At 39.8% G+C, this 23,524-nt stretch overlaps 1 protein-coding gene across 2 annotated transcripts in view; it reads right to left on the bottom strand.

The window, feature by feature from the left end:
• Positions 1–231: 231 nt before the first annotated feature.
• The window catches only part of dicer1 (dicer 1, ribonuclease type III), a 31,435-nt gene continuing 8,142 nt past the window's right edge, over positions 232–23,524 (bottom strand). For both annotated transcript variants that reach the window (XM_086160237.1, XM_086160236.1), the window contains 24 exons: positions 22,468–22,602; positions 22,215–22,375; positions 21,196–21,364; positions 19,311–19,783; positions 18,407–18,539; positions 17,770–18,012; positions 17,530–17,684; positions 17,303–17,435; positions 17,138–17,213; positions 16,903–17,042; positions 16,108–16,287; positions 15,572–15,785; positions 14,926–15,079; positions 14,651–14,833; positions 14,176–14,281; positions 13,139–13,314; positions 11,719–12,448; positions 11,123–11,275; positions 5,998–6,633; positions 4,631–4,886; positions 3,847–4,115; positions 1,267–1,429; positions 1,063–1,138; positions 232–537 (listed from right to left, as the gene is read on the bottom strand). In XM_086160237.1, the coding sequence (XP_086016363.1) occupies positions 372–537; positions 1,063–1,138; positions 1,267–1,429; positions 3,847–4,115; positions 4,631–4,886; positions 5,998–6,633; positions 11,123–11,275; positions 11,719–12,448; positions 13,139–13,314; positions 14,176–14,281; positions 14,651–14,833; positions 14,926–15,079; positions 15,572–15,785; positions 16,108–16,287; positions 16,903–17,042; positions 17,138–17,213; positions 17,303–17,435; positions 17,530–17,684; positions 17,770–18,012; positions 18,407–18,539; positions 19,311–19,783; positions 21,196–21,364; positions 22,215–22,375; positions 22,468–22,602 (5,280 nt within the window). In that variant the 3' untranslated portion in view covers positions 232–371. The remainder of the gene's footprint in view (positions 538–1,062; positions 1,139–1,266; positions 1,430–3,846; positions 4,116–4,630; positions 4,887–5,997; positions 6,634–11,122; positions 11,276–11,718; positions 12,449–13,138; positions 13,315–14,175; positions 14,282–14,650; positions 14,834–14,925; positions 15,080–15,571; positions 15,786–16,107; positions 16,288–16,902; positions 17,043–17,137; positions 17,214–17,302; positions 17,436–17,529; positions 17,685–17,769; positions 18,013–18,406; positions 18,540–19,310; positions 19,784–21,195; positions 21,365–22,214; positions 22,376–22,467; positions 22,603–23,524) is intronic.

The following is a 23,524-nucleotide window of genomic DNA, read 5'->3' on the forward strand; positions in this document are numbered from 1 at the left end:
CAGAGGTTAACAAAGAAGGAAAAAAAAACAACAGTGAGGAATAGACATTGTGACCTGACCTTTTTTTTTTTTTATAACACTTTGCTAAATGTTAATAAAGCACTCATGATTAAACAAAGCAAAGAGAGAAAGAAAAGATTGTGTTTGCGCAAAAGGAACAAAAAGAAAGTAAAAGATCTGATGTGAAATTTGTTGTGAGATCAGTCTGCTTCTCCTGTTGCATCTCCACACAGTGTTCCCTGGCTGCCTTAGTTGTGCCATCGCAGGCTGAAGATACAGGGCTGGCATTGCGCCGTGTTGGGAGCAAACGCTGTGTTTTCTCCTTAACTTCAATAGCTTAGGTGCTAATTCTGAGAGCTCAGCGGAGGAGCTCAGATGTTTTGGACCTGAGGTTGATTGGCTTTGAGGCTGCGCAGAGCTCGTCGGGCCGCTGCTGACTTGGCGATCCGGTAACTACGGCCAACTCCTTTGAACTTGCCCTTCCCGACGACCTCCACCGTCACACGGACCTTGCCATCATAGGTTCTTTCTGCAGGGCTATAAAAAAAAATTATACGTCATGTCAGTTACATACACGAAACAATATTATATCACCAACTGGTGAGAAATCAGCGATCTTCAAAACGAAAAGCCACATTGCAAGACGGACTAATAAGGGACTGCCTTATATTACATGCATTCTGACTTTGCAGATGTACAATCTGATAAATTGCGATGCATAACACTAACACCACAACAGATATGCACACTCAGCACCCCTCATCATTTCATTCGTAATTGCTTGGGAATTTGGTCAGTGTTTTTGTAAAACTATACTCCGAACCAGGTCTGGCTGCCAAACATTCTTGCTTCATGACCCACGTGGTTTTATATCCTACCAAAGGTGGTTCGGTATGTCAGCATTCCTATTCTGATTTGATATTTTGCTATGTGTTTTTGGAACTGCCATGGATAAGAGGCTTTATGATATTCTTCAATGATTGATTTTATTAGATATAAGATATGCTTTTCTCTGTTTTAGAGTATGTGCAAGAAAACTCTATATGAGAACTGTGCTCCAACCTGAATTTGGCAGTTTCTGGTTCCATCTCGAGCAGCTCCCTTACTGGAGAGCGTGGCACATTAGCAGAGAATTTTTCTACAAGGTAAAAGTTAGAATAATGATTTTTTTTTCTCACAGACATCTTCAAACTTTCATTAATCATGCAACCATAACTGATAAATAATGTTGAATGTGTTCAAGTTAAATGCCTCAGTGGTCCTCACCTATAAGTGGCCTCATCATTGGATAATAAACTTGCCACACTGTCTCCAATGACATCCTGCTGTCCATGTAAATTGCTCCAGCTAGCGACTCAAAGATATCTCCCATGGCCTTAGGAACCTCAATGTCTTCCTCCTTTTCTTCATCTTCTTCAGACCGTCGCAGCTGGGAACGAGACCACATTCTTTTTAGGAGATACAATGACAGCACACAACAATGAGACTGAGGAAAAAAATATATTGGGTGAAATTTAACAAACTTCAGACAGTAACCTGTGGGAGTCATGTTCAAAATCCAGATAATGAAAAGATCGGAGTATTTTTCTGTCCATACCACAAAGAAAAAATGTTTTTGCAGACAGAAAATCAAGCACTTCCCATGAAAAACTGCAAAGGAATGCCATATCCTATTGAACCCATGATTCACTCCAGACACAACATGACACACCATGTGTACTAAACACAGACTGGCATAGTGAAAGATTTACCATTTTAAAGAAGAAAATGCTGAGAAAACAAGATTGGAAGGGGATTGCTGTTTTAACAAAACTGGGCTTCCGGTAGTATTATGAATGCAGTATCAGTTTAACTGAGATTTTTGCACAACAAACACAAGCTTGATGTATTTTCCTCTGTGTGCTTGTCAGAAAAATGGTAATGTAACAAAATATTATTCCTGATTTCATGGGGCTCTTGCTTCTATCTGGTTTATTCTCTGTTGAAGTGGCTATGATTTTTAATTTGTATATTTGAAATCACACAATGAAAACATGGTCATGCAAAGACTCTTGCAAATGTTGGAAGGGAGATCAGACACAGAATCTGACTCTCCTCTGTTGTGCTGCCAGCACTTAACACTGGCAAACTGCACCAAAATCTTTTCAGTTCTGCATCATATGCATCTGTTTCAAAAGACTTCCATTAAAGTCAACGAATCAACACTTGTTAAATTGGGAGTTGATCTAAGATGTAATGAAAATGTCAGGTGGAAGGGTTATCTAAAGGCAGAAAAAAGGAATGACAAGAGTTGAGGGACTTTTTATGGGACGGTGACAGGAAAACCTGGATCACTGGTTGACGATGATGTAAATGAGGGTGGCAGTGTGTCCAGGAGAACAGGAGGAGGCCTGGAAGGAGGACTTAAGTTGTTCTATCATTGTATTGATGGAGAGAGAAATGGAGTAGGAGTTATGTTGAAGAGATGCTTTATCGAGAAAGTTCTGGAGTAAAAAAAGAATGTCAAAGTGATGAGTCTGAAGCTAAATATTGAAGGTGTGATGTTCAATGATGATGGTGGGTAACCTCCGGTGGAAATGCAGTTGGTCCCAATGATATACCTGTGAAGATATGGGGATGTGTACGAGACGGAGGTGAGATAAGCCATGTTGTCTGGTTTAGAGACCGTGGCATTGAGAAATAGACTGGAGGCAGAGCTCGAGGTAGTAGAGATGAGGATGTTCAGGCTCTCTTTGGGAGTGACTGGGAAGGATAGGATCAAGAATGAGTCCATCTGAGAGATAGCACTTGTTTTCGAGATAAAGTCCAAGAGGCCAGAAAGGAGGAATAGTGCACAACGTTGAAAGATGAAATTGGAACAACCCAGCAGGAGGCCTCGAGGACGACCAAAGAGAGATTTATAGATGTAGTGAAAGAGGATGTGATGCTAGTTGGTGTGAGAGAAGCAAATGCCAAAGAGAGTTAGCTGGAGGCAGATGATTCCCTGTGGCAACCCCTGAAGAGAAGAGGGGTACAAAAAATCTAAGACATTTCAAACCGAAGGATTATCGAGCTGACTGTGACTTTGGCAAAACCCATACTTGAAGTATTTTGAGGAATACAGACCGAGTTTAGACCACTACATAAGAACTTGAGAAATAATACTCTTAAAATCTACATTGTATTACTAAAAAAATAATATTCTTAATTTTTCTTCAATTTTGCTTAAGTTGTTAGACAAATATGGAAACTTCCTTTCACATTAGCCGAGCTTCATTGAAAATTAAAATGGATGCTAACGGTTTTGTCATTCTATTTTTCTTTGCATATTTGATGTAAGTCTCAACTCAGGTCTCAAAAGAATAAACAAGTCAATCTGATGAAATGACCATGCCCATTAAATGTCAAATATGAGAATAGCGATGTTCTCCACGAACACCTTTCACTAGCAGCAAATGTACTGACATAACTTATTTGAACCATCTTTATGTATTTAAATGAGTATTATGTAATTTGATGAGTAGTGAAGATTAAAATGGGGCCACATTACAGCAGCCCATGCCTTTATTTCTCTCAGTGTGTTTATGAATGTGCCTGCTGTCCCGAAGGCATGAAAAGTACCTCTCAAGCAGAATGAGGGGAGATCTGGTGCCGAGATAGGCATTTCAAGGCAAATTAAAGCCAAATGCATTTTCTCTTCAGGACTGAAATCACTGAATGTGAAACAGATTCACAGAATCTGACAGGCCTTGTTATTTGGGTAGATCTTGTATGAATGCTATTACTTTAAGAAAGAACAGCAAAGATTAGATTTCTAGCTACAAGGCTTGGTTGGTCAGTAGATGGTATGCCAGCTGTGGGATTCACCTCAGAGTCCATGCCTTGCATCTCGTTCTTTTCAAGCTGAAACTGCACAAAGTCATCGATGACATGGAAAAGCTCGGGCGAGATGGCCTTGAAGTACTTGTGGTAGTCATACTTGACAGCCAGAGAGGCAAAGATGGTGTTGTTGACAAGTGCCGAGCGGAGGTCAGTCAGCACGCCAGGGGAGTGCTGACGTGGGTCTTCATAAAGGTGCTTTGTTATGAGGTAGTCTAGAATTGCATCACCAAGGAACTCCAATCGCTGGTAACAATCTGAGGACAGTAAGAAGTATATCAGACACATCATCTCACTATTGGGGTATGAGATTGTTTTGCTGAGCCCATCCATGCACAGATATTCAAAAGTGTAGTATTAGTAACGGAATACTTTCAGAATGCTAATTGGATATTGGTTTTACCACATTAATGCAACTTAATGTAATTTCACAAAGAAGACATTTGCACCCTCAGAAATATTCTACTTCATTTAGTAACTTTTAGCTGAGTATCAAATCTCTGCATGCCCACAGATGACTAAGTAAACAAGTAGGTGATAATGGCTGTAACACTACCAAGATCAACTTTGAAAAACTAGGACTTCTTGCTCCACGATTTCTCCAAAAAATACTTTTGGTCTTCTTGACTTAAGGGACTTCTGCTTCAGTTTTTTGTCATGTAGGGATATAAGGGAATATTCTGAGCTACTACAATAGTGCAACAGGTGCTAGATAAAAAAATGTTTCACAGGCCCCATCCACAGCCCAGTCGGGCATGAAACCCTTTCTTACCTGTGATGGTGTTATAATGGTAGGAAGCATGGGTAAAGGCTTGGAGGAGATAAGCCTTGTTCTGGAAAGTGTAGTTGATCTTTTTTTCAAAGTTCTCAAAGCCAGATATGAGGTGGTTGAGGGTTTGCTCTGCATCTGGATGGTCCAGCATGCAGCGGGGTGGGATCTTCAGCCAACCATAGGAATGGTCAACTGCTGTAGTTGGAGGGCTGAGCAAATCTGAATCCGTCAGGGTGTCTTGCTCCAATGGTAACACCTGTGACAACAACAACAAATAAATAGGAAACATTATTTCACAGGTCTTTAAGTTTAAGACAGAGGCTTTGTTCTACTATCTACTTGTATTGTATGTGGTCTACTTGTATAAAAGTCTGAATAATTTTGAGTTTTACAGGACAATAAAAGCCTACTTTAATAGCATTTTCCCACCTAGCACATTTGACTGGCAATTTTGTATTTGTATTCTTCCTTCTCACTGATGCAATAAAATTAAAGTGTTAAAAGTAATCAGTAAACACTATTCCCCCTTACATCATAGGGCAAGGAAGCATTGCATGATTAATGAAGATTTTAAGAGTAATTCAAGTCACTTGATCAAACTAGTTACTTTGCCAGATGGTTGAGGTAGACGTAGCCAATACACTGCTTTGTAAAAATTTAAAAGAGGGATAAGATTTTAAGGAGTGACTCTAGGGGAGAAAACCACCATCTCTGACATTGTGTTTTCAATTCAATGATTTTTAATTCTGTATAATCTTGGTTTTAGATGGCGCAAATGTCTGGTCCACCAAACAAGCTTCATCAGGTGCAACTTTAGGCATACCAGTTAAGTTCAATGTCTCAACCCCCTGCAAATAAAGTCAGCTTACATCAGACACCTGTTCAGATACACACTGCCAACTAACACTGATTTCAAAGCAGTCTAACAGAGCCTGGAGTGCGTTTACAGATGAAGTGAAGCAGCAACGTGTTAATTTATTGGACAATGTTGGTATAGAGCCATGACAAGATAAGACATAACTAAGTAAAGCAAAACTGTACCAGATTTGGGTTTCAAAAAAAACATTGTTGTGAAGTGATAAACAACTGATTCAAACTATTGCTTCTCTTCTCAGCTATGATCTTTCATGTCTTGTATTTTAATACTGCTAAAATGCCGGCAACCATCTTCTTTGTTGAAGACATGTATGCTTCTATTGAAGGATAACAGCAAACCTATGGTTTTTGGATTGAAGGGCAGGCCATTAAGACAACATGTTGTTAATTCAAATCAGAATAAATATAATTAAAACCATGGCTACAGCTGTCACTTCAAAACCAAACTAACGTAATGAAGTTGTACCGTATTAAGTGATTGAGCAGCTCACCTTGAGGCCCAAAGAGCACAAGAACATTTGAGCAGCTCTCTCGCCACAGCTGGTCAGGTAACAGCCCAGAAGAGCTTCCACACAGTCAGCTATGCTCTTGTCAGCGATGCACTGCTCCGTGTGCAGGTCGTAGGAGATTGACTGCTTTCCAAGCTCAGCACCACAGTTCTCCTCTGATGGATTCCAAAAGCCCACCACAAAATCGTCCTCCTCACCAGCCTTGCTGGGGTCCAGGTAGCACATGGCATCCCATGAGCTGTAGTCAAACTCCTCAGCCATGGGTCCAGTGCTGGTGGTCTCAGAGGGATAGTGAGTTGTGGTGGGATAGAGGGGCTTCTTGGGGGCTTTCCATTCATATGGGGTCTCCATGGAGGGTGCCGGGCCTGGGGTCGGGTTGAGAGTGGGAGGAAAGCCGCTCAGAGAGATCTTCTTGCCAAACGCTCCAGATCCCAACAGCATGTTGTCAATGAACTTTATATGTTCTTTGTAGTATTCCAAGTCATCCTCCACATTGACCTCATCCTTTGGCTCATCCTTCAACATCAGATCACCATCTTCATCCACTTCTTCACCCTCCTCGTCCTCTTCATCATACTCATTCCCAGAACGCCCGTTGGCAAGAAGCTCCTCTTTGCCCTGGGTGATGCATAGAAATAGAAGAGATTTTAGCAATCTCATACAACTAAAAATTTCTGAATCAGCTGTAAATATATTTTTACAGTACAGTAATCTCTATTGGGGATCAAGGCAACTCCTTTTCAATGCCTGTTGTTGCATTCTTTGATGTGGGTTTAGCAGTAAAAGTATACTCATCGAAGAGTTTGTCACCACCAAATGAGGGTTAGCATTTCAACAAAAAAATAAATGAATAAAAACAGTAGATTTGCTCAATGTCAACAAATGCATATCATGATCTCTATAAACAAGTAAAACAACTAGACTTAGTATATTGGCTGGTTGATTACGCTTTGAAGTCTTTTTTTCTCCCTTGATCGGCTGTGGTAAAAAGTTTTGAAATACAAACTCATTGCAGTGACAATAGAGTACGTCAGCTTTGTCTATCAACAAATGCAGCTAGATTTGCACTCATTTAGCTGTTTCTGGTACAGAGGGTAGCACACAATGTTATTGATTATCGATGAAGGACAATATCAAAGTGTTCTCTTGCAGGTCAAACTCGGCTACGCAATGTTATTTCAGCATTGACATTGAAAGGTTGCATCACATTGAAGGACACGTAATGCTTCTTCTTCTTCTTTTGGATTTTCCTTTCAGGGGTCACAATAGTGAATCAACCTTCTCCATCTAACCCTATTCTCTGTATCCTCCTCTCTAACACCAACTAACTTCATATCCTCTTTCACTATGTCCTTACGTCTTTTCCTTTGTCTTCCTTGAGACCTCCTGCCTGCCAGTATGGCTTCTCTGACCTTCTCTCCAAAGCATCTAATATGTGCTGTTCCTCTGATAGACTCATACCTGATCCTATCCATACTGGTCACTCCCAAAGAGAACCTTAACACCGTCATCTCTGCAACCTCTAGCTCTGCCTCCTGTCTTTTCATCATTGTCACTGTTTCTAGGCCATACAGCATCCTAGTCTCTCCACTGTCTTGTAAACTTTCCTTTCATTCTGGCAGATAGTGTTCCATCACAAAGTACAAATGACACTTTTCTCCTCCCATTCCAGGCTGCTTGAACCTGTGTCTTCACCTCTTTTCTGCACTCCCTGCTGCTCTGGACTGTTGACCCCAAGCACTTGAAATCCTCCAACTTCTTGATCTCCACTTCCTGTAGCCTCACGGTTCTACCCGGGTTCCTCTTATTCACACACATATACTCTGTCTTGCTGCGACTAACTTTCATTCCTCTCCTTTGTCCTCTGCTCTGCCTTTATCCTCTTGATCTTCCTTGTCACCAGACACATCCTACTAACCACCATCCTATGCGGTCTGGCTACACTAACGTACAACTTCTTGGCAGTCACTGATCTTTCAGGTTACCTTGTCTATACAAAATGTAGTCCACCTGCATGGTCCTACCTCCCCTCTTATAAGTTACCCTATAATCCTGTCTTTTCTGGAAAAGTGTTCACTACAGCCTTTTCCATCCTTTTTGCAAAGTCTACCAGCATCTGTCCCTCTGTGTCCTATCTTGTATGCCAAATCGTCCCATCGCTTCTTTATCCCCTCTATTGCCTGGACCAAGATGCCCATTGGCATCTGCACCAATTACCACTCTCATCTCTGGGGATATTCTGTATCACTTCATCTAGATTATTCCAGGACTACTTCTCCTCAAACTCACATCCCACCTGCGGGACATAGCCACTAACTGCATTCAGCATCACACATTCAATTTCCAGTTTCAGACTCATACATCTGACATTCTTTTCACCTCCAGAACATTCCTAACAAACTCCTTCTTCAAGATAACTCCTACTCCATTTCTCTTCCTGTCAGTACCATGATGGTGCAACTTAAAAGCCTGCTCCTAAGCTTCTAGCCTTACTACCTTTCCATCTGGTCTCCTGGACTCACAGTATATCCACCTTCCTTCTCTGCGTCATTTGACCAACTCTACCTTTTCCTGTCATAGCCCCGATATTCAAGAACCTACTCTCAGTCCCAGTTTCTTTCCCCAGACTCTTCTCTCTCTACTTCCAAACACGCCTTCCTCCTCTCCGGACGTGTAATGTTAAGATTGGCAAATAAAAAATTTCTGTGGCTTGAAATGAGAGGACCATTTGCAATTTTCTTTGTTTCAATTATTTAATTCTATTATCTACACTATTCTGATGTAATAATTTTTGAAAACATAAGAGACAGATCTGTGCTTTGGCAAATACCTGATTACTGATTTTCAATTCATCAGACAATCAAAAAAATCACAGACAGCCAAGTTCTGAAAATGAATATTTGTATCACAGGGAAATCTGACATTGCAAAGCATGCGTAATTACATAATGCTCAATGCCTAGCTAAAGACGAAATAAATAAATAAAATGAAAAAACTGAAGTGAATGAAAAGTCAAACTTAGCGTATGGATTTCTTCCACAATCCTTTGTAAAACCTTTCAAATCTAATTTTATTTCATTCACAATGCAACCAGGAACAAAACAAAATTGATATCATCAAGAATTGGCCAAATTAGGTATTTGAGTATCTGTCAAAATGAGCCTTCCTCTTTGAGATGTTCCAACATGACTTGTGGTTAAGATGCTGAGTTTCACCCTTCAGAGCAGCGTCAGTGCTGCCAAACCAAGCCTATGACTCAGAGTAAAGCTACTCGTTGACTATGGTTGGAAACAGTCCTTTATAACAATACAGTTGTAATACAAAAGTTGTGACCAATTAAAATGGCCCGTTTGTAGAAACACAGAAATAGTCGATCATCCATAAACCGCAAATCTCAGTAGACATGTTTGGGGTCCATCCTCAGAACAGGTATGAGGGTTAATCCAGTCATATTTCGAAATAACTGTCTTGCATTTGATAAAGATAATCAGGCCCCATTGCCATTAAACAAAGATAAAATGCGCACTTCTCCCCTTCTCCAATCAATAAAGCAGTGTAAATTGCATTCAAACAGCGGCGCTTTAGCTGGTATTGACTGTTATTTTCACTGTGAAAAAGACAAAGTGAGCGAGGGAAAGACAGGCTAAAATGGAAATCAAATATGCAGCTGAATCAGTGTTAAAAAAATAACAGTTTGTGAGGAAGACATCACTTTGAAACAGAAAGCTATAATCACAAGTGAGTATGTCTACGGTATCAACGAGACAAAACTCAAAATCCAATCAATCAGCTTGCTGAACCTGTCAGATAGGTTAGGTTGTATTTGGTTCAATGTGTCAAAACTATATCCAGTCTATATCTCTCAAATGCCTCTACAAAGGATGCATGTAAAGAAAATATTTGGCCTATCCCCTTTACTTTTTTTAAACAGGTGCTGTATTTTAACAAATAATACAGCATTTATCTGTCAAAAACACAATAAAATCCATCACCTAATGACAAATGTAAATAAATCAAAACTTCATTAATAAGCTAAAACAGTTCATTATTACGCATTTCCAACTAAAAAAAAAAACAAAAAAAAACCCAACACAATCTCAGTCTCATATTTTCCTTAAGTATAATAGAAACACCCACACCCACAAATGGGGAAAGAATGGGGAAGCATAGCTGGTGAATGTACCTGTATGCATGTGGGCAAGAGTGCTCCCGTTACAATTTGGTACATAGGAGTATTAAATACAGTATCCAACCCAGAATTGGCAACCATTTAAAGGAATTGATGACCAGAAAAACCTGATAAGGAGTGTCATCAATAAAGGCCTTAGTAGTGAAAAACAGATTTGTGCATACGAATATCAAACAACAAAATACGCAAGTCTTTTAAGTGCAGTTCGCTTTCATTGTCAACTGATGTTTTGGTTGACTGGCAAAGTCTTTGCAGTGAATAGCAGAATTGATAAAAGAAGATTATTTGTGCCTGATAGGTTCTCAGATTTATGGTGTGACATTTGAACAAGCCTTTAGTAATCATAACATTCCAAAATCCATGAATGTTGAGCACACAATAATATTTTCCTATTACAAAGAATGGCACTGAAATTTGAAATAAATAAATTACATATATTGGCTTTTTATCTGCATTTGCTAGTAACTGAAAAATGTATGATGCACTGAAGAACCTGGAAAAGTTATTACTTTTCTAAAATTTACTGCAGTAATACAGAGTTTGGATAGGTCATGGGGATTAAGTCTCGTGCTTTTACTGGAATTTATGACATTCAATTGTTCACATTGAACTGAAACTTTAAAGTACAAGTATTTCATTAAGCTTTGTTTCTTACAAATCGATATGATGACTGATTACATATAAAATGGTTTTATCAAAGTCCTTGTTGATGACAAATGGAGAAACATGAACAGCTTGCAGTTTACCAAATTAGCATAAATTCTTCACAAATAATCACAGCACTTAACAAATTTTGTGCCTAAACGTGCATTGTGGATCACAGTTGTGCCTAGATTTAGTATTTATGAGGTTTCAAATCCAAACGTTTCCTAGGAAGGTGAACTCTGTCTGCCCTCTAGTGGCATGAAAACCACTGACCTCCTCTGAATCCAGTTTGTCAGTGCTGCTCTTGTCTTGATTGACCACATAGCCAGGAGGCAGCCAGTTGACTGGGGGGTCAAAGATGGATACTACCATCCTGCTGGGCAGTCCCTTCTTCTTCCCTAAGCGGTACAGATTACAGTTGCTTACCTAGGAAGTGCGCAGGCAGAGGTGGGAAGCACAAGAGAAGACAGCTTTAATATCACCAGTTAATCATCTGATAATGACAAACTAACGTGTTTGTATATGATTAGTGTTCTCTCACATTACATTTAAAAACAGGGACACATCGCAGGTAAAATATGATGTAAAACATTTCTCAAGCAAATGGAGACATATTTTCTCTCCAAATTCAGAGCCACTGAGCTCTGATGCCATATGTATAAATCAAACTCTTATCAGCATTTTTTCTCCTTCAGTAACTATTGGCAAGCGGTCGTAATTTTGTTTTGATGACAAAAATACCAAGGACCATCATCTTGATTTTTTTTTTGCCAATACTGTTCAATATAATAAAGGGTTGAAAAGCCAGTGGAAGTGTTACAAAGGAAGAATGACAGCCAAGGTTTCCTTTATAAGTAAATGTGCCTCACCTTCTTGCTTCGCATATAGCTGAGTCTGCCTTCGTGTGCGTCAGGATAGGTGCAAAACAAGTACGTGGTGATGGCATGTTTAAGGAAAGAGTCGCCGAGCATCTCTAGCCGCTCAAGGTTGAAGCCGTCACTAGCATTTGATAGGGTCAAGGCCTGCAGGATAAGGCCCGGGTTGGGTCCCAGGCTTTTGGGGGAGTCTCCTGCCTCTGCGCTGGGCTTGGAGACAGCTACAAGGTGGATACAAGGTGCTGTTTCAGCAGTGGGACCCGTGTCTGCCTGGCTGCAGACTGAGGTAGCTTTCTTTGTGTTGTCTGAGGTCCTCCCTGGTGTACATTCATCACTAGGCTGTGGAGGACTGGTGCTGGGCTTCTTCAAGCTGTGAGAGGGCTGCACATGAACTGAGGTAGTGGTTTGCATTGATTCAGGGCTCTGCAGTCCAGGGGAGTTGGGCTGGGAGCATTGGCAATTGTCATGTTGGTGAAGGTGCTCGCCTTCTTGGTAGCCCTCGTCGCCACAGTTGGTGATGATGGCAGTGCCATTTGTAAGGTTCTTAGTGCAGGTTGTATCTCCAGACTGGGAAGAGTGGTGACGGTCAGGAAGTGTCCAGGAATTGGAATCAGTCAATCCGTGCTTGCATTGACCATCACCATCCTCACTGCAGGACTCAGATGAGGAGATGAAGGTTTTGCTATCAATGGATCTCTTCCAACCAAAGTCCAGGTTTGGATACCTTCCACATAGAATGAGATCAGATTTGAATCAGAATTGATCACAAACATGCCATTTTAAGGTGCTAGTACCACAATAAGATGATGTGTGCTGGTACATCATGTCTCAGGGTCAAATTGATATCTGTGTTGATGTGAATTTATCTGCGATAACTTAAATCACCTAGCCATATGGATGTGGCATATTTAGGATTGGGAAAGGGCTGGTCTTTACCCTAACTGCATTATCTATTCAGCCATCAACAGCCTGTTTTACAGTTTATTGTAGAAATATATCTAATTTATGATGCATAATTTGTAAACAAGGCTAGACAGCTTCATTGTATATTATATGATATACACATAGGCGGTTCAGTAGTTTTTAGAGCAATTGTCCTCGTAATTGAAATAGAAAACATGCTGGGCCCCGCCAAACTTTGTAATCATACTTGATACCAATCCTGAGGGTAATACCATCTTTTTAAATACAAATTGCCTTACATTGCAAATAAGTATGGAAACAATAAAATAAGGAACAACGACCCACGGGCTGTTTCTGTTAATCCAGATTCGGAGCTAGAAAATGACAATTTTTTACACTTAACTGAACTACCGACCCTTCTCAAAGACCTTTTGGGGACTTTATATTGCTTTCTAGTTAAGGCCCACAAAAGCGAAGTTTAGTTGCATTGTATGGACTAAATTATTGACACCTGAAGTCAGGAGGGAGGGTCTGGGTGCCCACTCCAGCTTCACTGGCAGTCTGGGATCTGAGCTCCTCAGCTGTCAGGAGGCAGTGGAGGCGGTAGAGGATGCTAGGCAGACACACTGCTTTCCTCCACAGAGAAGCAGGGATTGGGTGAATGGCACACAGCTCTGGAACCAGAATCTGACAAGTACAACACAAGTTGTAGAGAGTCAGGGGATACATAGCAATACAATATTTCAATACATAAACAAAAAAAAAGTTTATTATAATTAATTTGAACAATCATCTGCTGTTAACACATTAATACCAAGTCATATCAGATACAGACCAGAAAGTACAAATACTGACTTGATAATTACTTTATATTTATTCAGCGAAGGTCCCTGTTACAAAAAAGTGATGATTCATTTATAAGTGTTCGAGATGAAAATTGAACAAACCTAAAACAAATTTGAGTAGACAATGGGAGCTAAACAAGTGGGCTCTTAATTCCATTCAAGTGGATAATGTAGGATGCTATTCGAATATTACACTGCATTGATAGCAGGTTTTGAATGCCAATAAACGATGCAAATTACCCGTATTTCTGCAGTTAGATGTTGTAATCGCTGTTGTTATGCATCATTGGTGTTTCTTGTAAAAATATTACATTTCATCAAGAGAGGGTACTTTCCTTTGATCAAGGTGCATGATAAACTCATAAATTCAAAGACATAGATTTCAGGTTTGCAGTTCATGTTGAAAACAGTTCTTAAATAAATCGACAACAGGAGCTAAGGCTAGGCAGACGCTTAGCCATTTGCCTCTGGATAATGCCTCCTTTTAACAAAAGCTCAACATCATGATCTTCTTCAGTGCCTATGAAGATTCTCAGTCCTCCAGGTCACTGTACTTGTAAAATCTTATTATAGCAGCTGGCCAAGATGGTCTGAGAGGGATGAAACATGTTGGATTTGGGACAAAATGCCTGGCAAAAAACTTCAGTTGCTAGAACATGATATTCGTGGGCTTTTATTGTAAACCTTGGAAAGAAGACACTACCTGTTTATTCTGTAGACTCTCCCACTTTGCCTTCCTTTTCTCAGCACTACTGAGAGGCAGAGCTTTGCCTTTCTGGTTCAGGTGGCGAGGGGTTAACAGATTCAGTCTAGGGGCACAAAAATAAAACAACTTTAATACTATCTAAAATTACCTATTCTAAGTTCCATTATCACAAAGCTTAATAAACTGTACATGACAATGTGGTTTCCACAAATTCCTACAAATCATACTTCATCACAGATTTACTAAAATGTTTCCAAAAACATCCAAAGCAGTTTTGTAGAGTAGACACTTTTATTTTTATTTCCTGTTTTTCTTTGTGACATTAGAACTGTTATACTGCTGTGACAAAGGAATTTCCCCTATGGGGATCAATGAAGTTTATCTGATCTTATCTTACTTGAGAGGAAGGATGTTAACTCAGCCTTCAGTCATCACACATTGCTATACAATACAGAACATAGCTGGAGCTCACCTGGAGGATGTGTGGTCTACATCCAGGAGTGGCTGGTTAAGATTAGACAGGTCCAGGTTGTACTTAGTTTTGTAGTATTCTGCAAAAGTCTCATATTCTGGTGAAGGAAACTTGCTGAGCGGTGTCAGGTCTGTGTACACATCAGCAACATAGAAGCGATGAGGCTGGTCGAAGTTACGATACCTAGTAAGGGGAAAGTGTAACGGTCAAACCAGAGCAAGTAATACTTCTTAAACAGAACAATTACTGTTAAATGGAAAATGGCAAAGTAGTACCTTGGAATGATGACAGCATCCTGGTAGTCCTCCAGCTTGAAGATGAAGGGGTTCTGTTTGGTGTACTGAGTGGTAGGAATGCCAGTGCGGGCCTCAGACTTCTCAATGTCCTCCATGAATTTGAAATCCAGATCTAGTGTGTTGGAATCCCCAACTAAACAAAGTAAATAAGACAGGGTGAAAACTAACCAATCATGTGAAAGCATGTCAACTTGGAACAAGAGTGGTTCCAGAGTGGTTGGAGGATAAAATCTGACGAAGCGGAAGTACCAGTATTTGACCAACTTCTGCCAATTGATGGAAATAATGCCATATCTCCCTTTCAGGGAATTTGTCAATTTTAGTTCACACTGACATCAACAAAAACAATCATACTTAGTTTTCAATTCAATGGTGTAATACATGTTGCTAGGACTAACAATGCAGACACATCTATCGACACAAGATCTCTGAAAAGCTCTGTAATACCTTTTTCTAAATATTTAATAACAGAGCAGGCTAATCACAGAACTAATTCTTAATTTCATTATTTTAAGCTTTACTAGTTGCCATGCAAATCGACCAAGATTTTAAAACACTGATTTAGAAAACGGAACATGAGACACTTCTATATGTGTGGGTGCCCGTTCAGTGAGGCTCTACTCACCAACATTCAGAGGTAGAACAAAGTAAGCAGAGTCAGCCACTGTGGGCTTGAACTCCAGTGCAGGTTTCTCCAGGCGAAGGATATGGGAAAAGATGTACTGATGGAGGCGAGTGATAAGGTCAAGCTGGGCTGCAGTGAGCGTGAAGCCAGATTTCTGCAACTCAATGGAGATGGTCACCTCACCCGAGCGAGTGTACACTGGGAAGTGGGGGATCTATAGAGGGGGGAAGAGATTGTTTTGACAGTAACAGGCAAACGATTTTTAATATGTATTACTGGTGTTAATCTCCTGTATTCAAATCATGACAACAAATTGTACAGGATTTTGGTTAATGAGATCTTTTAGAGAGCTGTTTTGGTGGCTTTGTAACAGAGAAACCCTTATTTACACCTTTAAATGGAAAACTCTAATCCAAACTTAATTTTAACAAGACAGCAAATCAAAAAAACATTCATAATAATGTGATACAAAGTCTAAAATTTGAAAATGAAAAAATCTCAAGAGATAAAATAATTTTAGTATTCTGTCAACATACTCGAGGTATGGGCTTGGCTGTCAGGATGCCAAAGCACCTGGTGGTGTCTTCTGGTGGATAGAGCTTCCGTCTGCGGAAGTTGAGTTCATCAGGGAGAGGGGTGGTGAGGACCATCCCAATCACATATAGGTAGTAAGTCTGCTCCAATACAGCGTAGCTTTCCCACAGACACTCTGGTATCTGCAGATCATAGACGGAGGGAGTGGCAGATGACACAGGATTTCAGCATAACCAACCTTTGTATCACTATAGAAAGTTATACATTATTACTTTATCATTCCTCAAGATAATGGATACTTGAATGTATGAGTGTTAAACGGATGATTGTCACAGTGTCATATCTCTTACTGATCAATTTGTTGATACTGAGAAACACTGTACACATAAATAAGTTAGCTTGAAACTGAATAGATTCATTCAAAACCTGACCATCCTATCTGAGAGCGGCTCCGTTTTTTTAAAGGAACTGCATAAATTGAACTCTTACATAACTAAATTATACTTATAAAATCAGCAGAAAATATATCATGGTCAATGATATTTAGTTTTATAATGAAAAAAAAATGCCATTCAGCTATCCAGTAAAGAAAAGGAGCAGGAAACACAAGTGTTAAGACACATATTGCAAAGAAATACAATCTGTTAACTAGTTGCAGAATTCCAAATTTCCTCTTGCAATAACAAAAGCAAAAATTTGCCCCACCAGGAAATTCAAGGAACATGTTTCCATGATTGATTGTTGTCAACCTGAGTATGACATTGAACTTGACAAGATAAAGTGATTCAGTCTCTTACGGCTTTTGGGTAGCACTGCCTCCTCTTGGTAGAGCCTGGCCGGCCAGGGACACTAGTCTCCTCCTCATCATGAAGGTCAAGCTCCTCTTCGTACTTCACTGTCTCCTTCCCCACTGGCATCAGGTGATCGTCCAGCTCACCTGGGAAGAATGAACAAACAAAATAAGTTCAAGCAGAGGCTCTCATGAAATATTCCAGACAATGCATTATTTGAAATTTAAAAAAATGTTTTCACCTATTTTGTGGAGTTTCTCGCAACACTGTAGTGCAACTGCTTTCTCTGCCAGCCTGGCACAATTCATTATAGGACCCTACAATAACAGTTTTACATGAAAAATTGGGCGTAATCAAAAATCATCCCAGGACACACTTTATGCAGGGAGAAGACATTTTTCCTCACCTTTACAGGAACTCTTAGAGGAGAGTTAATAGGCAAATAGAGTGTAGACTGAAATCGCCCATCTTGGGTCTCTCCAGTTTTACACTTGGGTGCCAGATGTGTAAATGGGTCACTGGGTAGCCGAGCACAATACCTGAGCAACAGGGTAAGAAATAACGGTTTACATGGATATTTTACTAGCTGTATTCAGAAGGAGTATTGATGGCATCCAGAATCTGCAGGTGCACCTATTTATGTGTCCAATTGCCGTGTTGATGGTGACCCGGGGGCCTCCATCCTCAGATCGGAGCACATATGGAGGGAGGATGTTGTCATCGTCCAGCACCTGCTCCACTTCAAACTCGCTCACTTCCACTGACTTGGAGCACTTGTTCCTCAAGATCTGCTCAAAAGAAAAATGAGAACCCCCATCTTTATCCACCAACAAAATCAAATGAGGATCAATAGCCATTGAAGGATGATCTGACCTTCTCTATAGCCTTATAGGTAGTGAGATCTTCTTCGAAGGATTTTGTCGTTTCACTGTCAGCTAACATGATGTAGTTAGAGACGGGAGCCCGTGCTCTGCCTTTGGACTGGACGTAAGACCTGTACTCTGTGGGGAGGTCAAAGCGCACCACTAGGTTACACTTTGGAATATCCACACCCTCCTCGACAATGCTGGTGGCAATAAGGAGGTTTGTTTCATGAGCCCGGAATTTTCTAAGAACCTGCAAAAAAACAAAAACAAAGGGGATTTTAAATTTGTTGAGAGTGACAAAGGCCAAATGTGTAAAAAAGCTGGAGAAATTACGATATCTAAATGTTTGGGTCTTGTGTGCAGGTTCACAATTTTGCCTGATCAGAAATAGACAAAACTATTTACAAGGATACAGAGAATAGGGTTAGATGGAGAAAGTTGATTCACTGTGGCGACCCCTGAAGGGAAAAGCCGAAAGAAGAAGAAACAGACAGAACTATATTTATAGTCTAAGCTTTTATTTTTTTTTTTTTAAGATCTAACTACATTTGTGGTGTACAACTTTACCATAAAAATTCAAGATGATAAAGGACTTTATAGAAAAATAACTGAGCAACTTTTCAAAGAAGTCACTGTCAGTATACCTCCTCCTGCTTCCTGAATTCCACTTCCATCTGTTTGTTGCGTGGCTGGTTTTTGCCAATGCTATGGCCAGTAATGAAATTGTTGCTGATATAAGCCAGTTCGGGATCCTGCTTACCCGCCTCTTTAATAAGACTGAAACATACATTTTATCAGTTAGTCTCAGCGACATTAGCAATACTGACAACATGAAAATAACAATACTGCTTTGAAAAACAATTCATGATTATTGTAAAAATACATAGATCCATATGTGACATGAGCATGCATCAAGAGGGTGACAGCTGTGACCAACAGAAGCAAGCAGTATTCTGTAAAGAAAAGATTTCTGGAGACGATTCTGAATTGTGCTGTTTAAAGAGCCGAATGCATTTGCTCTCTATAGCAGGAACAGATGAACAGCACCCACGGTTGCTTTGCAGTGCCACACAGCCTGACTTTTTCTGAATATGTTAGTCATCATACAAAACAATGCAATTTAGCCAACCACAAAGAGCACCAACGCATCATTCAGAATCAAGGTCATCCGAGGGCAGTGCAGAAGACATGTAAGTATCATGTGCTTAAAGGAGTTCTTGTCTACAGCTGCCAGATTATGAGAGAAGTGGTCCCTTCTATTGTAACGTTAGTGGTTAGATCCCTGTCTTGTTCCATATCCATATCGAAGTGTCCTTGACCAAAACACTGAAACCCAAGATGCTCCCGTTGGTCTGGTTCGCGCCTTGCACGGCAGCTCGGCCACCATTGATGTGTGTGTGTGTGTGTGTGTGTGTGTGTGTGTGTGTGTATGAATAGTTGAATGCTTTCTAGTGTAAAGCGCTTTGAAATCACGCAGATCGAGAGCTTTATATAAATTGAGACCTATTACAGCTCTGAAAAAGAACCATTAAGAATGTAAAACCTTACCGATTGAGGACAACTGCTGTGTACCGCCTCTCCACAAAGATGATACCACAGAGGATATTGGTAAAGGGTGAAGGGAAGTTGGCCTCAGGCCTCTCCTTGGCCTCCACCTCCTCATCCTCGTCCTCATCCTCTGAGTCACTCCAAGACACATAGTTGTCCTGATTGCGGTTGTTGTACCATTCCACACTTTCAAACTGCTGCCGCTCAAAGGGCTTATATTCGTGCAGGATCTCAAGCAGCCGGAGAACCTTTGGTGTGACATAGTTGAGGTCCAGCGAGGCAGGGGAGAAGTGCTCCTCACAGAGGGCGTGTACTTTACGCAGGATGGTGTCAGTGAAAAGCAAAAATTTGCGGTTGAGCTCCTCCTGCTCATGTTTTATATACTTTTGGAGCTCCCGCACCATTATACCTGCGGCTTTATCTGCACACCAAGGCCCAAGTACCTGCAGCACAGCCCTGCAGTCACTCAAGACCTAAAAGGGACAAATGATTTAAAGGTGTTGGATAGGATTCTGACCGATGGGTTCACCCCCACCCCCCTTCTTCTTAATACTACGCATTCCCATTTTAAAACAGGATGTAAAATCACAAAACATTGTGCACTTACAATGAGATCATTCAAAATACATTTTATGCCAGAAGTAAACAGGCTGTTTATTACTATCAAGTAATCGGATTTATGGAAAAAAAAAATGTATTTATTGCCATAAATATTAAAAAAATGATTTTTCAGAAAAATAGTATTGTTAACAATCATAATGTAAGTCCTTCAGAATGATTTCCATGACACTGTTAACAATTTTTTAGGGTTTTCTCCTCTGTGTGTGAGAGATGAGCAAACATAGTGCTAATGAAAAGTCTTTTTGCACATTCAAGTTTTTGTGCTTTAGGTCGCAAGACTCTAAGAATACTATAATATGAAGAATCACACAATGATAACATAATTAATATATCATTTATCCATTCAACAGCTTGAGAAACTGAGTATAAAATTCCACAGATCTGAAAAATATATGCCGTAATTTCCAGACTATAAACCGCAACTTTTGTTACACGCTTTCAACCCTGCGGCCTATGCAATAATGCAACTAATTCATGCATTCTTTCTTACTGCCACCAGGGGCGCTTGAGCAGAAAAGGTTAGAGTGAGACAGGTGGAATATATGTGTCGAGGAAGGCGCAATTTTAATGTAACTTCGTGCTTTGTGCATGAATAAAATTAGCATGAACAGATCCTCATCATGGAAAATGCAAGAAGAAATGCATATGACGCTGCTTTCAAGTTAAAAGCAATCGATCTGGCCAATAAAGAAGGAAACGGAGCTGCTGCACGTAAACTTTGCATAAATGAATCGATGGTGAGACGCTGGAAACGGCAGCGGGAAGAACTGAAGCAATGTAAAAAGATGAAAAAAACTCTCAGTGCCTTTTACCGATATTTTTTTTTTTAACCAGCCCTGTTAGTGCTGTCCTACCGTGTTGCTGCTGTGTTACTGCCACGTCTCAGTGACTTTTACCGGTATGTTTTTTTAACCAGCTGTGTTAGTGCTGTGTAACTACCATATTGCTGCTGTGTTACTGACACGTCACAGGCACTGTTTGGAAAGAAAAGCTAAGGTATATTATTAATAGTTTGAAAACTCTTCCTGTGTATGGTCTTTCTTTGTAAAGATCTAATGTTTCAATGTGGGCACATGCTGCTTATGTATGTACGAAATGTTTTTTCCTTTTAAAATGTACTGGGTGAGGCTTATGATCAGGTTCGCTCTATGGTCCGTAAATTACGGTAGACAAAATAATTTTTGACTGTGTGGTAGACATATCTTTTTTCATTTGGCAAACTTTTATAAAGCAATTACTCTCCACAAGGAGCCCTAGCTCTGACCTGCTTCGAGATGAACGTTGGATCTCGGTCTTCTCTAGTAACAGATATGTTACAATCATTTAGGAAATGGAGGGCTTCATCCAGCTCTGCTTGTAGAAGGGACGAGAGGCCGCTCTTATCGACATAGGGGCCACAGTCCAGCACAACTTCTCTTGGCTGAGAGGCGTATCTGAAACGAGAAGATATAGTGTGAGCAGACGAGAAGCAAACATAGTTAGTAACTTTACAGTTAATCATTATAGATTTCTAGACCTGCAAACTCTACTTTAACACTGGTTGAGTGCAAATAAAGTATTTCACGGCAATTTCTCAATGTAAAATGTACATAGAGTAGCTTTCATATACTTTGGCATTGAGCCACTTCCTAAAACCCTTTCTAAACAGTCAACCCTTACAGCCAAATAAACGTTTGCCTGCAAATCCAACTGTATGGACTAACTGCTGATTTTTTGAGCAACCAGCCAAAATACAAGATTTTCGTGCTGTAAATTACATTTAAAAATTCTGATTTACATTTGAAAAACTGAATTTTGTGGTTCTTTACAGCTTACTGTGTGACTGTTTGAGTCCCCTTCCTCAATCCTGAGTATCCAAAGCCAAAACTGAACTTAGTCTCAAAACATGAGAGAGGTCGCCTGAATTTTCCCAAAGTTTCATTGGGGTACAATACTAATGGGCATTGAGAAATTAGGAAAGGCTGCAAATTATGCATTTGCAAGTTTTCGAAAGATGGTGAGCGGGATCATGAGGTAAAAATTGGGATAACATCTACAATGTTCTCACTTGGGTTTAGTATTATTACAGTTTTAGCACACTGTTTGACATACACTGATCTACACTTTTTAAATATGATACAAAAGTTCAATACAAAAATCAAAAACGGACCATAAAAACTTAACTGTTTTAACCAAATGTTAAGCTAGATGCATTCACACAGGACAATGTATTGAAAACAAGTCCATATCCAAATGAGGATTAAGTTAATGTTAAGCTGGGAAATAAAGACAAAAAAAATCTACCTGTCGAGGACTACAAGATCAGTGGCAGTTTCAGCATTGCTCTTTAGGATTCTCTCCAGATTCTGGATCTTCTGCTCCAGTTCTGACGGGTCACATTTCCCATTCAGAATGGAGGCTGTGAGACCCAGAATACGAGGACTGGATGTAAAACCCTCAAACAGCTGCAAGAAGTGAAGGCAAGTCAGACCTGTCTCACCTTTGAAAATACAGTTACTGTGATCAGAGGACCAATGTTCTGAAACCACAATCTCACCTTCATTATTTGACAGTAGGGATGGTCTGTGATGGCAAGGTGACAATCATCAAAAACCACCAGATTGATTTTAAACAAAGGTAAGATTTGATTCCTCAGTACGTGCAGGAATATGTGGCAAGTCATAACCAGCACCTATATGAAAGAAGAGTAAATAAAGAAAGGAAGGGTTAGGAAGATTATCGTCAATAATGTGATAACAGCTGAATGGTTCCAAACCTAAAATTACAACATGACAATAATAAGATATATTTATTGAACAATTTTCATCAAAGTGCCGTGCAAACATGAGAATGTTTGCACGGCACAGAAATAAAGCACCTGGAGGGCACAGAAATAAAAGTCACACATTCAATTAATTGGAAAAAAATGCCTGACTTTACTAAATTTTATAAATTGCTAATACATTACAAAATAAACATTTTTTTATTCTCATGGGTTACGGGCCAAACTGTTTTTTAAACATATCACAACCAGTGCATAAATATGTTATTGTCTGATTTCAACTCTGCACTTGATTGTTTGTCGACTGTTTAATTAATATCAGGTAAAAGGCCTGTTTCTCTTTGCCCATAAAGAGAAGTTGGTGTTTGGGGTCACACTGAAAAACATTATAGCCAGATTACATTTTCTGGAACAAGCTACCTCTTTTCTGGAATAGCTCCAAGCTGAAAATCCCTGAAATTCTGGATGGACATTATCTTCATTACTGCTGATCTTTTTTAATTTGTCAATATGAAGCTGTGCAGAAAAAAACTTAGGACTCTCTAGCACTTGGATAATAGAAAGTTTTGGTCAAGATATATGAGGTATTTTAGCCAGAATATGTAGTAATAGAAGCTATAGTGAAAGAGAAACAGAATGTCAATGAGAGCAAATAACTACAATGATTTTCAGATTGGGAAAAATAAATGTAGTAGTAAAAAAGTTGATAAGACAGATGCATGTTTGGAATTCAGAAGCGCAACAGACAAGATAACTGTTGTAAGAGAAATATTACATATTCATTTGGAAGTGCAAAAAAATGAGACACCTCCTCAGGTGCATTCGGATGCAT

This window comes from Fistularia commersonii, chromosome 15 (genome assembly GCF_037954325.1).
Source record: "Fistularia commersonii isolate RoL2024-O1a breed Wild chromosome 15, RoL_Fcom_v1.0, whole genome shotgun sequence".
NCBI lineage: Eukaryota > Metazoa > Chordata > Actinopteri > Syngnathiformes > Fistulariidae > Fistularia > Fistularia commersonii.